The sequence below is a fragment of the Myotis nattereri genome, assembly GCF_964212035.1.
Source record: "Myotis nattereri genome assembly, chromosome: 19".
Taxonomy (NCBI): Eukaryota; Metazoa; Chordata; class Mammalia; order Chiroptera; family Vespertilionidae; genus Myotis; species Myotis nattereri.
Genome location: NC_138095.1, coordinates 8,577,930 through 8,591,703, shown reverse-complemented (window position 1 = coordinate 8,591,703; position 13,774 = coordinate 8,577,930). Strand labels below are relative to the sequence as shown.

Sequence of the window (13,774 nt, the reverse complement as noted above, 5' to 3'; positions counted from 1 at the left end):
ATGGGTTTGATTCCCAGTTAAGGGCATGTACCTCAGTTGCAGGTTCAAACCCTGGCCCTGGCCCTGGCCCTGGCCCTGGCCCAGGCGGGTGCGGGAGGCAATGAGTCGATGTTTCCCTCTCTCCCCCACCACCTCTCTTTCACTCTCTCTCTCGATATCAATGAGAAAAATATCCTTGGGTGAGGATTAAAAAAAAGAAATAAATGAGGCCTAGAGGAATTAAGTAACTGGCTCCTAATCATGAAAATTTGCACCTGGCAAAGGTAAGATTCCTCCCCCGTTGTCTGATTCTGCAGGCCCCGGGCATAAGCACACGCTAGATGGCCCGTCCCTGCGTCTGTTTTCTCAAGCCTCCGCCTAGGTGAGCAGCCTTCTCTCGTTCCCCCCGGCACACGCTTTCTGGAGGGATACCTGCCACTTACGCGATCACAGCCACCACTTCCTGGTGCTCACAGGGTCAGGTGCTGCAGGAAACAGCGCCATTTACAAAGCAGGAAACTGGGGCACCTGCCTGGGGCCACACAGGAAGCTGGTGGGAGAGGTGAGACTCGAGCCTGCGTTTCCGTGGCCCCATTGCCTGCCCTGTCCTCACCGTCCCGTCTACAGTTCACACCAAGCGATGGTTCCAGTACGCTGAGCTCAACCACACCGCCATGGCACCTGCTTCGGTTCTGGCTCCAAAAAAACAGGCCACCCGAAATTCCCTGCCTTAATCTAGTCCCTTTGGACTCAAATGGCTGAGGAAAAGTCATCCATTTCTTATTTGGCAAAGGAAACTATGATGTCTCAGACGCCAGCCCAGTAGATTGGAAAAAGGGATGCAAAGAGGAAGAAAAAATCAGTTGTGCCTTTCTTTTTCCTTTTGTGCTGATTTTGATCTGGAGAGGAAAGGAGAGCTCAGGATCCCCCTGGGAGAAAGCCTGGCGCATGCACTAACGAGGCACATCCAATTAGGACCATCCCAGCAGCGTGGTGTGTGATGCACCGGGAATGCTGGCAGCAGTCTGCCTGTCCACTCGTGGGAGTGGCCACAGATTCCCAGTTAAGGGCATGTACCTCAGTTGCAGGTTTGAACCCCTGATCTTAAATCACCCTAATCTGAATAGCTTGCTGCTTTGTGCCTTAGAATTTCCTTTTGAGCTGCAGTACTTCCTCCTTCTGAGGCAGTACTTCCTCTTCATCACTTAAAAAAATGAGGCAGCTCCAGCTTCAGACATCCACAACATACTCTGAAGTTTCAAAAAATGCAACTTGCGAAATACAGTTTGATATCAACTGCTAAACGTAAGCACAAAACTGTTTTTAGTTCTGTGTGTGCGTGTCTGTAAATGAGGAAAATAGGTCTGGACCTTTTGAATACGTGTTCCCCGAGGAAGGGGCTAGAATTGGGGGTGGAAATGTTTTGCTGGTATGGTTTTAATTTCTTACAATCTCTATGTATGTTTGTATTGTTTACATTTTCTAAAGAAATAAATGTAGTTGTGTCTACTTTTTTTTCCCAAGGAAAGGAAAGAAGTAGAGAAAGGCACATCGGGCAGGGGATGCCACACTTACCTTTCCTTTTGGTGCAATGGTAAATTTGGCTGTGCTCCTGGGGCAGTGGGTATGGATTAGGTGGGGGCAGAAGGTCCTGGGAGGGTCCTGACACACCATTCTCGCACTGGTACTGGGACCCCAAGTTGGATGAGGTGGAGAGAGCTCGAGGCTCACTGCTGAAAGGGCTGTGGTTGGAGGCCACTTTCTGTCTCACTGTGCTCCTGGGAACCACGGGATATTCTTTACTGAAAGAGAGAAGATGGGAAATAACATCGATCAGTGCTCTGGTACAGATCCCCCCACTGGCTGAACCAGGAGCCATCGAATCCACCAGAAAAATCACAGAATAAGAAACAAAGGGGTCTTTGATGAGCAAAGTGATCCAATTATACTCAAGTACATCATGTGTCTTGAATATACATATTTGGGCACTAACTTTTCATGCCTTATACAGTATGCAAGTAGGTCTATGAATAGTTCTAATGTATACAGACAGGTAAATGGGTCAGGAATGGTGGCTGATCACTAGGATAGTCAGGGATGACCCTAAATTACCCTGATCTGAATAGCTTGCTGCTTTGTGCCTTAGAATTTCCTTTTGAGCTGCAGTACTTATAATCACTGACTTAATATTTCACTTCTCCATGCCTTCATTTTCCAATGTATATAATGCAGATCCCCAGTTCAGAGGGGTGTGGAGAGAAGAAATGACTTAATACAGTGAGAAACTGAATAATAATGGGCACATATGAGTGCTCAACAAATGACAATCATCATTGTTATTGTTATTGTTAATAGAATTGGTTTCCTTGACAATATATGCATTTTATTGTATGCATTTAATCATATTATTCTGAGGAGTAATCCACAGTGGTCACCATGGCAGGGAGGGCCATGGCGCTACACAGGTTCAGAATCCCTTCCCCAGAAGAAATACGCATTAGTAAACCCCAAAGTCGTCGTGCTTTTTATCATGACCCCGAACCAACTCTTCTTTAACAGTGCATTTTTTAAAATTAAGTTGTATCCAAATAAGTTTAGCCTCACTCTGAGCAATATCCATGAAATTATGGGCTTGCAATGCTAATTATGTTTCCTGTAATGCTGTTAAAAGAAATCTTTTCCTATTGAAATCGAAGAGTACAGCTGAAATCATCCCACGGAAGAAAACACCACACCTAACACATTTTTGAAGGATGCTTCATTAACCCATTTTATCCTCTCCATGACCGTAGGAAGTGGGTGCTATTCTTGTCCCCATTTTACAGATTAGGAAACTGAGGCCCGTAGAGAGTAAGCAACTTGCCCATGGTCACAGAGCTATAAAGAGAGCACCCGACACCTAATCCAACAGTCCCCTTAATGATTTCTAGACAATCTCCTAATTACTCCTGTCAATATTTAAAACACAATGTGCTTTTAGGGGGGCAGGGGTGTGGAGTTCACCACTCCCACCCCCAGGGGTGTAACAGCCCCACTCTGGGCCTCTGCCTTTGTTTGTCATGTGAAAGCACGTCAGAGTGGCCAGGCAGGGACATAAAGTGTCTGCCAAGTTTCCATGAGGCTCCAGACACCCTCAGGACACCCAGGGGTCTCCTCGCCCAGTTTTCCCGTGGCATGTGCCATCTCAAAACCAAAGCTGGAGCCATCCTGCACAGCCACACCACTCAGAATCTCTCCCTGGGGCCCACAGGCTGAAAGGAATGAAATTAGCTTTATAGTTCTCGCTTTGCGGCTCCAGCTACGTCATGGAAAATGAAGACGAAGAATTGTAATAATAAAACATAAAAGCTGTCAGATCTTGCTGGCAATTCCGTTTGGGTCTGCTTAGTAGAAGGGCTGGGCTGTCGGAGCTCCCCGAGAGGAGGGGAATCTCTCTTAGTTTTATATTCTTAATGGAGATGGCTTTTTCTTAAAGAAACTAACCCCCAAAAATGTTGGCGGAGGGAGTTTACAAGAGAAGGCATCAATGGGCTCCGAGGAATTCTACATTCTGGCATTGCCAAATTGCAAAATTACTGTCTGGGAAGGGCAAATCCTGCCTTTGATTACTAACATGCACAGAAATGGGAAAGCCATTTCACCCCAATAACCTCTTGTCCCTCACAGATTCCTTCTCGCCAAGGAGCTTGAGACGTCATCCCCACCATCCATCACTCACATCTCTCGGTGCCTGAAATACAAGGGCTGCAAGCCCATCTGACAGGTGTCAAAACAGAGGCACGGCAAGGTGAAGTGACGTCTCCATCGGCTCATGCCAATAGAGGCGAAGGGACGAAATGCTACCACCAACAGCATGCGGGCAATTTCCACTGGGCTCCTCAATGGACCCATCAAAGGAACATGATGAGTACCAACCAGTGAAAATCTCTGAAGTGCTTGTGATGAAGAGAGGAATTACATTCCTCCACAGCTTGAGAGCATCATTAAAGAATCCAGGGCACAGAGGATTAAAGTGAAAGTTGAAAAGCCTGTGTTTCTGGAAAGGAGGGCAGCAACAGAGGGCTCGTGTTTCATCACCATACCATCATCATCACCATCACCGTTATCATCACCATCATCACCATCACATCACCATCACCATCACCATCACATCACCATCACCATCATCATCACCATCATCATCACCATCACATCACCATCACCACTACCACCATCACCATCATCACCACTACCACCATCATCATCATTGTCACCATCCTCCTCCTCATCTTCCTCCTCCTCATCCATGTTGTTCTGTGTCTTCTAATATCCCAGCCACTGTACTGGTTGACTTATATACTTTCTCTCATTTGATCCTGGCAAGAACTCCATTTCATCAGTATGATTAGATTTACTTTAGAGCAAGCATGTCAAACTCATGACCCATGGGCTACATGCGGCCCACAACAAATATTTTTGTGGCCCAACCAATATAACGGTATGTAAGAAACATTTTAATAATTTTGTAACTTAATTTCTACAATATCCTGTTATACATAATTATTAATAACAAACTACAGCATTCACTAAAGACTGATTATATAATCGTGTTGCATTCATTTCCCTTACACGCCTTACGCGCAGGCGCACCATTTCTCTCCACTATTACTAGCAGAGAATATTTTAGCAGCTGATGGCCACGTCATTAGTCTTGGACTGACTTGTTTGGTGTGCACAATAGGAAATATTTCACTTTCGGAGAACAAGAAAAATAGGTTTATCTGCTTTATGCTTATTAATTTGTGCAGTTACTCAATGTCTGGTAAGTTAATGTTCAAGAAAAAATTAATTTTTATCAAAATGTTCTATTTTATGTTAACGATGACTCATTTATTTCAGCCCTTTGTATTCAGCATGTCTCTATCAAAATAAACCTATGTTTCTATGAAAATTGCTTTTGCTTTTTTTGCGGCCCACATCAACTTAAACCTTGTGTATTTTGTCTGTGTTAGCCTTTTGAGTTTGACATGCTTGCTTTAGAGGTAAAGAAATGAAGCTGCAGAGATGTTAAGCCACTTGCCCAGATCACACAGCTAAGAAGAGGTAAAGCTGCGCTCCAGCCCGGGTCAGCTATTCCAAAGATCTTGCCAGCGAACACTTGGTCATAGGATATTGCTGCCTTCACACCGACTGCGTGGGCAACACAGCCGTCCTGTGATAACAGCTTCCTGGTGATAACAGAACAGAGTTGGGTATTGGCTACCCCCGGGCAATACCAAGTTCTGCCGGCCAATCTGCTGATCCTACTGTTTGAGGAACTTAGTTTGCCGTCAAATCCCACCGCTCTCGCTGGATCAACAGCTGTGCCTACATCCTGCCAGCTCGCTCTGCGGAATCTGGGCTCCCAGGACACCCGCCGAGAGTCCTGAGCACCTCGTTTCACTCTGGGTGTCGGAGCCCGCAGACCAGCCTCTCCCGGGCCCTCACATTCTGTTCCACGTGAGTGAGTGCAATGAATGCCGCCATTGTTGCCAGGTCTGGGTTGTAAAACGTTACAAGGGAATATTGAGATCCAGGGCCAAACTGCACCCACAGCGTGCCGCCAGCTAACGAACGTCCCTGAGAACCTTTTTCCACCGCGGCGTCTGAATTGGCCCTTTCACTGGAGCAGGTGGCCGCTGCTGGCGAGCGCGGAGCCGGTGTTGTTGTTGTGCCCTGCGCTGCTTACTCAGTGTCTGGCAGCCTTTCTCAAACAAGCAGGGCAGCGGGCAAGGCCAGGGACTGTGGCATTCCTGTTCTGGGGTGGCGGGGCGGGGGGGCGGACTCCTCTGGCCAGCACTGGGTCTGCGATTAAAACTCACGAAGGGCCCACAAGCCCGCCACAGCTGTTGCGATGATTGACTCTCTACTGTGCTTGGGGAAGTTATTCTGATGTCATGTGTGGACATGCGAGGAATGGGGTGCTTCACCCAGGTGGGACTTTGCTCAGTGCAATAATAATCACGCTCTCCTTCCCATCTACATTTGTTCTATTACTTGGTTCACACCACACTAGGTTTGGGATTCAGTCCCCAGTTGGGGTGCGTACCAGAGGCAATGGATCAATGTTTCTCTCTCATATCAATGTTTCTCTCTCTCTCTCTTTCTCTCTCTCTCTCTCTCTCTCTCTCTCTCTCTCTCTCTCTCTTTTTCTCCCCCCTCTCTCTTTTCCTTCCTCTCTCTAAAATAAAACAAAACAAAACATATCCTTAGCCAAGGAAGAAAAATAAAGAAAAGCTTGGCATACATTTGGGACACACTGCTCAATCACCACCACCTTATAAATCACACGACTGTATTTTGAAGCAGTTCTTATCTTGCAAGGGCTTCGAATGGTCTATGAACAGCCCCCTCCCCCATTTATCAGATATTTAGGGCTTGTCTGTGTTCTAGGGAGTGGCCCATCTTGGCATCAGCCTCTTAGAAGGGGTCTGTAATTCACACAAGAAAAGGTTGTGAGCGACACTACAGGGGTGGCTCTGGAGTCACAGGGCAAGTCCTGAACCAGCTGTGAGGACGAATCATGACATCTCCCTCCGCCTCAGTTTCTCCATTTGCAGATGGGGCAACAAGACCCGTGTCCCATGTCACAGTTACGAGTCCCCGAAGCAAAAGCTGGCTGTGAAGCCACAGATAGGAAAGGTCGGGTCGATGCAGGCTGAATGCGGGGGGCTCGCAGCAACAGCAGCGGAACAGTGTTGCCAGGTCCCTTGGGTTGACCTGAAGAGCCAATATTTGAATTCAGTCTCCTTTTAACGAACTGAAGCATGTCTTTGCTTTAGTGGGTTGGTGGGAAGGTGAAGAGACGTGGTCAAAGGCCAAGCCTTGTCCTTCTGGGAGCCGGGAGGCCGGAGAGGCCAAGTCCAGCTGAGCTCAACCAGACAGCTTCCTGGGCTCAACAGGACTGTGCCGAGGCCTCATTTGCTCTGATGGGAATCACGTGGGGCCCCCTGGTCATGCAGAAGTCAGTCAAGGGCCGCTTGCTGACCTTCAGTGCAAATGGGACCGTTGCAAAATTACCCCAAAGCAACAGCCCTGGGAGGAATGCTAGCTGTTCCGTGTGCTGGTCTAAAAGCCTGCCTGTCCTCGGGGGGTGTGGGGAGAACACCTACAGGGGAATGGTCTCTAAGGAAATCATTTCTAACGAAACATTCATTACTGGGATGGAGTCGCTGAGAAACAGGGCTCAGGGCTTAGAGTGGGGAGGGGCCGAGATGGGGAAATCTCTCCAGGGGAGTGGGCTTCAAACTTGACTGCATACTGTAATCTGGGATTCTTTTTAAAATACCAACTCCTCGGTTTGGCTCAGTGGATAGAGCATCAGCCTGCTGACTCAAGGGTCCCAGGTTTGATTCTGGTCAAGGGCATGAACCTTGATTGCGGGCACATCTATCCCTCTCCCTTCCTCTCCATAAAAAAAAAAAAAAAAAACAATTAAAAAATAAAATACCAACTCCTGAGCCCACCCCCAGAGACTCTGACCTTTGTCCTTCTGCAGTGCAACCTAGACATCAGGAGTGTGTAAAGCTGCCCAGGAGAAAGCAGCCTTAGGCAAGTGACACTGAATCCTACCCCATGAAAGGAAACCAGAGCCCTGGTTGCTTCTGCTGGGAGGGGAAGGCGGGATTCCCTGGGATGGGGCCTGAGGGAAGTTCCGGGGGTGGAGGGGCGTTCTATCTGATGAGGGAGGCTTGGGTTTTACAGGTACAAGTATGTGCACTTGTCGGAACATGAATGGTGCGCGTGAGGTTTGTGCAGTCCACTGTGTGCAAATTTTACCTGAAGTAAAAAATTGTAAACAACAATAGAATCCTCCCTAGTGAGTGAGGTCCACACCGAAGTCTATAGGATGCAATGTACGCAGGTCTGCAACTTGGTTTGAGATGCATCAAAAAATAATAGGATGGTTGAATGGATGGTGGATGAATGATGGATAAATGGATGGACTGATGAATGGATGAGCAGGTATGTTTGGGAAGAGCAGGTGTGTTTGGGCAGGGGGTGGAGGAGCGTGGTAACAGTGTTGCAGATACGTAAATGGGAAAGGAGAGGAGGACTGTTCTGGGCATCCTCAATGGGACAACCATGAGCCAACATGGGACCCTGGGGGCACAGCTACAGCGTTGGGACAGGTTCAAGCCTCGGGCTAATGAGAGGGCACAGTCCTCTCACGGCCACGTGCAAGTCCCAGCTTGGAGGGCAGGGCCCTCCCAGCACAATGATAGCCAACAGCTACGGTTGTAAGCTTGAACCTATGGTCCGAACACGTGGCCCCAGGTGTCTGAGTGATGTGGGCTTGACAGAGTTCAGGTGCATGTAGTTGAGTAGGATTGAAACCCAAGAGAATGCTGTAAACATCTTGATCACACCCTTACTTTGCCTCGTGGCATCTGCTATAAAATAAAGACACGGCTTGTGGGCGCCGGCGCTGTCTCTCCATCTGGGAGCGGCGTCCCACCCAGACCCAGCTTTCATTCTCTTGTCTGTCTTAATCCTTCCTGCCCCCTCTCAGGGTCACTGAACCAGGCTGAGCTGGCGCGGCACCTAAGGCGCCCTGGGGCTGAGCATGCCACGGCCGTGCCGGCTCGCCACAGGACCCCTCGGGACAAACCCCAATTTCACTGCAGAGGCTGGCTCGGCGTCCCAAACACAAGCCCCCTCCAATTTTAGATCAGTCCACACTGCCCTTGGGAACCGTGTGGCTCATCGGAAACGCAGCGAGCAGTGGGAGCAGCGCCTCTCCTGAACCCTGACTTGGAAACCAGGCCTCATTTGGGCGCTGGGATTGCCTTTAACCACAGCATGAGCTACAAGCGCGCCGTCTTCCCTTTGAAAAACCGTCCGAGCTGAGGAGCTGGACATGAACTAAGATCAGGAAGGAAGGGGGGAGGCGGTGGGAAGGCTCCCTCGGAAGGACATCACCTTTTAGGGGTCCCATGATGCCTAGGAAATTGTGAGTGAGTTTTTCAGAGACTCCCTTGCTTTCATTGCATTTTCAAAGGGGGGTTGAGACCCGATTAAGCCCCACCCTAGAGGTAGAAGATGGAGGAGGGCATGAGCACCTCTGAGGCTGGGAGAACGGTCCATTTCCAGTGCAGGTGTGTAGAGATGTCCCTGGACCAGTCTAGCAGGGCCATCGTGGGCTCCAAGCGTTCCTGGCCGCTCTCTGGTTGGGGGGCTCAAACTCCAGCCACAGCGGAGCCTCAGGGTCCCCCCACTCTGTAGGCCGCTTCCCCAGCGCACCAGCTGCCCAGGAAAAGACAGGACGTACAGGCAACCCCAGCCCTTCCATGAGGAGCTCCGAAGACACCACCGCTGCAAGTGTGGCACGGCCGCAATCTGCTAGGCCCCCGAAAATGCTCCACAAACACGGTGTGTGGCAGAAGGGCCAGGCAGACTCAGTGCGAGGCAAAGCGAGGAGCACCTGCGGCTTGTTCCCCTTCTGGGTTTGTTCTGAGCGGACGAGGGGCGGAAGGGGGATCGGCTCCACCTGAGGAAGCCAGGCCTCTGCACTGACCAGCCATGTGACCTGGGCAAGCCAGCCGGCCTCTGGCTCCACAGGACCGCCCTCCCTCACGCCTAACCTTTGTTCCGGGCCTGCCAGGGCCGTGTTACAGCACGTGGGCACTCTGACTCTCCTTCTGTCTAGAGGAGGGATGGCAATCAGAACACGCGCGTTACCGCCTGTCACCCATGCAGCAGCCCTGCGGCGGCTCCATCATTATCCCCGTTTTACAGATGAGGACATAGAGGCCCAGGGGAGTCAGGGAGCCTGGAGCTGCTCCATGTGGTAGTCAGGACCCAACTCCAAAGCCTGCTTCTCCAGCTGTGGACCTGTTCCCCTGCGTGTTGATTCCCCTTTGCAGCCCAGTGCCTGGCATACAGTAGGCACTTAACAATGCATGTTAGCTGAGTAAGAAATCAGCAACTCAGAAACAGAATAAGTGAATGAGTCTCCGGCCTCATTTTCCCCTCCTGCAAGAGGGCTTGGAAGATTGAGAACCACTGGTCTAGAGTGGTTCTAGAATGGTCCGTCTAGAGCAGGGGTGGGCAAACTTTTTGACTCGAGGGCCACAATAGGTTCTTAAACTGGACCGGAGGGCCGGAACAAAAGCATGGATGGAGTGTTTGTGTGAACTAATATAAATTCAAAGTAAACATCATTACATAAAAGGGTACGGTCTTTTTTTTTTTTTAGTTTTATTCATTTCAAACGGGCCGGATCCAGCTCATGGGCCGTAGTTTGCCCATGGCTGGTCTAGAGTCTAGCCATTTCGAAGAGCGGCGAAGCCCCCAACAACTTTCTTATTAGATGAGCGTTTAGGTGCATTTCCCAAATTTCCGCCATTTTCATAGCATCTTGACAACGTTCACCCAATCTTGATACCAGCTCTACTGCTTTTTAGTTAATATTTTTCTTTAAATAATCAACCTTAAATTAATTCCTCTTCTCCTTTCCTTCCTGCCTTCCGCTCATTCTAAGCAATGTCTGTGAGATCAGGCTGATGCTCCTGTCCTCTGGGGACCCTCTCCGATCACCTGCTTTTCCCCAGGGTAGGGGCATTGCAGTTTGGGGAAATACTGGATTTCAGGATTAGATGCTTTTTAAGCCACAGACTAACCTTTCAAAATAACCTTGGCGCATATTTCAGTCCGCCTGCTAGAGACAGCATTTTTAAATGATTTTACTTTCTTCTTTGTGTTCTCCCATTTTTATAAGAAGCAGTTGCTGCTTCTGTAACTAGAAACTATAAATGAATGTTGGACAATCACTAAGGCACCGTCTGCATTTTTCCAAACACGGAGAGTTAGGTGAAGAGAGATAGTGGGGTGAGTGCCCAGACGTAGGCCAAGCTAATCCAAGAGTGACTTCTGCGGGCTGACTTCAAGTTCACGCTCAGCCCTCCTTCCAATTGTTGGGCTTGGAGGAAATTTCGCCCCTCCTGCTTTTCTCCCCAGCAGCTGTCACGGGGTGTGTGTGGAACAGGAAACAGGATTAGAAGATTAGCAGGGAGCCTGCCCGTGCAGCCTGGCTGTTATCGCGGCCGACTCGGGACAGTCACCTTCCTGGGACACTTGTCACTACCTGCGGCCACGGGGGAGTAGGGACCACAGCCCAGAATAAACTCTGAACAAGGGCGAAACTGGGAGCAGTGGGGAGTCTCAGACACATTTTACTGAGCCTGGACTAGGCACCCACCCCCTTTAGGCAGTCTCTCGTATCCCTCCTACAAGAACCCTAGAAAGTGAGCACTACATTCATTTACGCCCTCTTCACAGATGAGGGATCTGAGGCTCTGGGAGCGTCAATCGCTTGCCCACGGTCACATGCAGCGCGAGGATGCACCCAGGTGTGTCTGACTCCAACGCCTTCTATTAGAGCCACTCTGCTTAGTCCCCTGTCCTTCCCACAGGGAAAACTGGGCACATAGCCCTGTGCCCTCCCCACCTGTCACTGCTGCGTCCTCTTGTTCCCAACACAGCTCCTAACACAGCCACAGAGACCCCCGTGGCTCTCGGGCTGAGAGGTTGGACCCTGCCTGTGGATTACTGAGCGCGTCAATTACCAGCCCCGCCTCCTGGCCCCCATCTGCCCTGCCTACCAGGAAAGTCACCTAACCAAACCCTCCCCAATCCACAACAGCCAGGGGCTGGTTAGGACAGCCCATTCAGACCAAATAGAGTCAGCTGCCTAAATATCTAACGGCGTGGCTAGAACTTCAGGGAGAGGCCCCAGGATCACTGACATCTGAGCTCTTAAACTGTACCTCCCACCTGTCTCTCCCTCCACGGCTGCCACCTGTCCAATCAGCTCCCCACGCGCAGGGGCCTGGCCTGACCGGGAAAGCAGTGAGGGGTCCTGGGGGCAGATGGGAGTACACAGTCTGCGGCCCGGGGAAGCTTCTTGGAGGAAGGGACAGCTACAAGGTGACACTAGTGACAGGCAGGGAACGGCCACGTGCAGGAGGAGGGGGCAAGTCTGAGGCAGACCGGATGTGTTGTTCGGAGGGACGACCGTCACCAAAAGAAGTGGGTTTGGAACTAGGTTGAAGCAGAGAGGAGGCACCTGTGAGGGACAAAGCAAGGGGCGTGGCCAGGCCGGAGGGGCGTGGTCATCACGTAGGGCTTGGGTAATCAATGAGGAAGTCTGGGCCTCCTACTGAAAACAATAGGAGGCCTAGATGTGCTCGGTGTGGAGTAACCTAGTCTGACTTGTGCTTTACAAAGATGTCTTCAGGGCTACCCAGAGAATGTCCGGGAGGCGAACAGGACCGAAGTCGGGTCTAAATAAGTTAGGAGGCTTGCGCAGGCAGGAGCAGTGGTGGTTAGAATAGACGGGCTGGAGGGGGAAAGGGAGGTGAATCCTGAGATATGTTAAGAAGGTAGAATCAAAACGACCTGGGAACTGGTGAAATTTGAGGGGTTGATTCAAAACATCGTAAATCCATTACCCCATGTGCTCTTGACTTAGTGGGGAGGAGGAAGGGAGGAGGGAGGGACTGGAAAAAACCCTCAGATCTCAGCTGGAACTGGGTGCCCTCCACCTGGTCCCCACGGCACAACCCGGACCCTTACCTGCTGGAGACAAGCCTTTGTCGATGGCTAGTCGGCCTGAAGGACTGGGCTCGGAGTGTGAACGTGGCAGGAATAAAAACTACCTCCGAGCCTAGGGCCACAGAGTCTGCCCCCTCTCAGCCTTATGTGATATTTGTTGTCAGCTTTTTTTCTGACCAGAGACTAAATCCAACTCCAGTTTCAAAATGTAGATGGGCTTAACGCCAAATGTTTAGCTACAAAAGTAGTGTACACGTGTACACGTGAAGATAATGACATTTTTATGTTTACTGCATACAGTTAATATACAATATCATATTAGTGTCAGGTACACAGAAAGTCAACACTAATACACCTAACGAAGTGATCACCACACTAAGTCTAATAACCATCATTGAAGGTTATCGCAATGTTATTGACAATATTCCCTGTTGTACATTACATCCCCGTGACTTCTTTCTTTTATAACTGGAAATCTGCACCTGGCATTCCCCTTCACCCTTCTGCCCTTTATTTTTTAAAGTATGCAAATTAGATCTGGGAAGCCTGCTATCTGAGAACAGTTTCCACGGCATGTATTTCTAAACCCAACGTTAAAACCACGACATAGCTACGCCTTTCTCTCAGGTCTCTGTCTCCCTGTGAGTGAGCATGTCTGTCCGTCTGCCCGACTCCCCCTTTCTGTGTCTCCCAGAAAAGGATAAGGAAAAGCTTCCTACGTGACCTCATTTTATTTTGAAACATGAAACCCACCACCAGGGGAAGGAAAAAAACACACTTTCTTGGTCACAGGGATCAAGATGTATTTCTAATTCTCTTGCCATATGGTAACTTATTTTGGAAACATATCAAGAGGCAGAGAGAGTGTTTGACGAAATTGGCAATCCCTTCAAATCAGACCAAATTCCCACTATATACATTTGTACAGCCTCATCTATTCATCATATCAGCGACTGCGACCACAGGATATGTAAAAGTATGGAGTGATTTTTATCACCATCTCCCAATCCCCCGGTGCCCTGGACACCACGTGGTGTCGAGTTTGTCTGTATTTCAGCCCCAGGAAATCAAGTCGTTAACTTCCCTTTCATTGACCAAGAGCTGTTGCCAGAAAGAAAATCATTCATCAGCCGTGACTTATGGGGAAAAGAGAGAGAGGACTTCACTAGGAGGAGAGACGGCAAGGGAAGAGGAGCGAATGGTAGCTTTAGCCCCCTGGGCA

General features: G+C 49.6%; 1 protein-coding gene across 3 annotated transcripts in view; it reads right to left on the bottom strand.

Moving 5' to 3' along the window:
* TBX5 (T-box transcription factor 5) overlaps positions 1-13,774 on the bottom strand; it is a 41,914-nt gene that overhangs the window by 7,908 nt on the left and 20,232 nt on the right. For all 3 annotated transcript variants that reach the window (XM_081113533.1, XM_081113534.1, XM_081113535.1), the window contains exon 8: positions 1,555-1,781. In XM_081113533.1, coding sequence (XP_080969659.1) covers positions 1,555-1,781 — 227 coding nt within the window. The remainder of the gene's footprint in view (positions 1-1,554; positions 1,782-13,774) is intronic.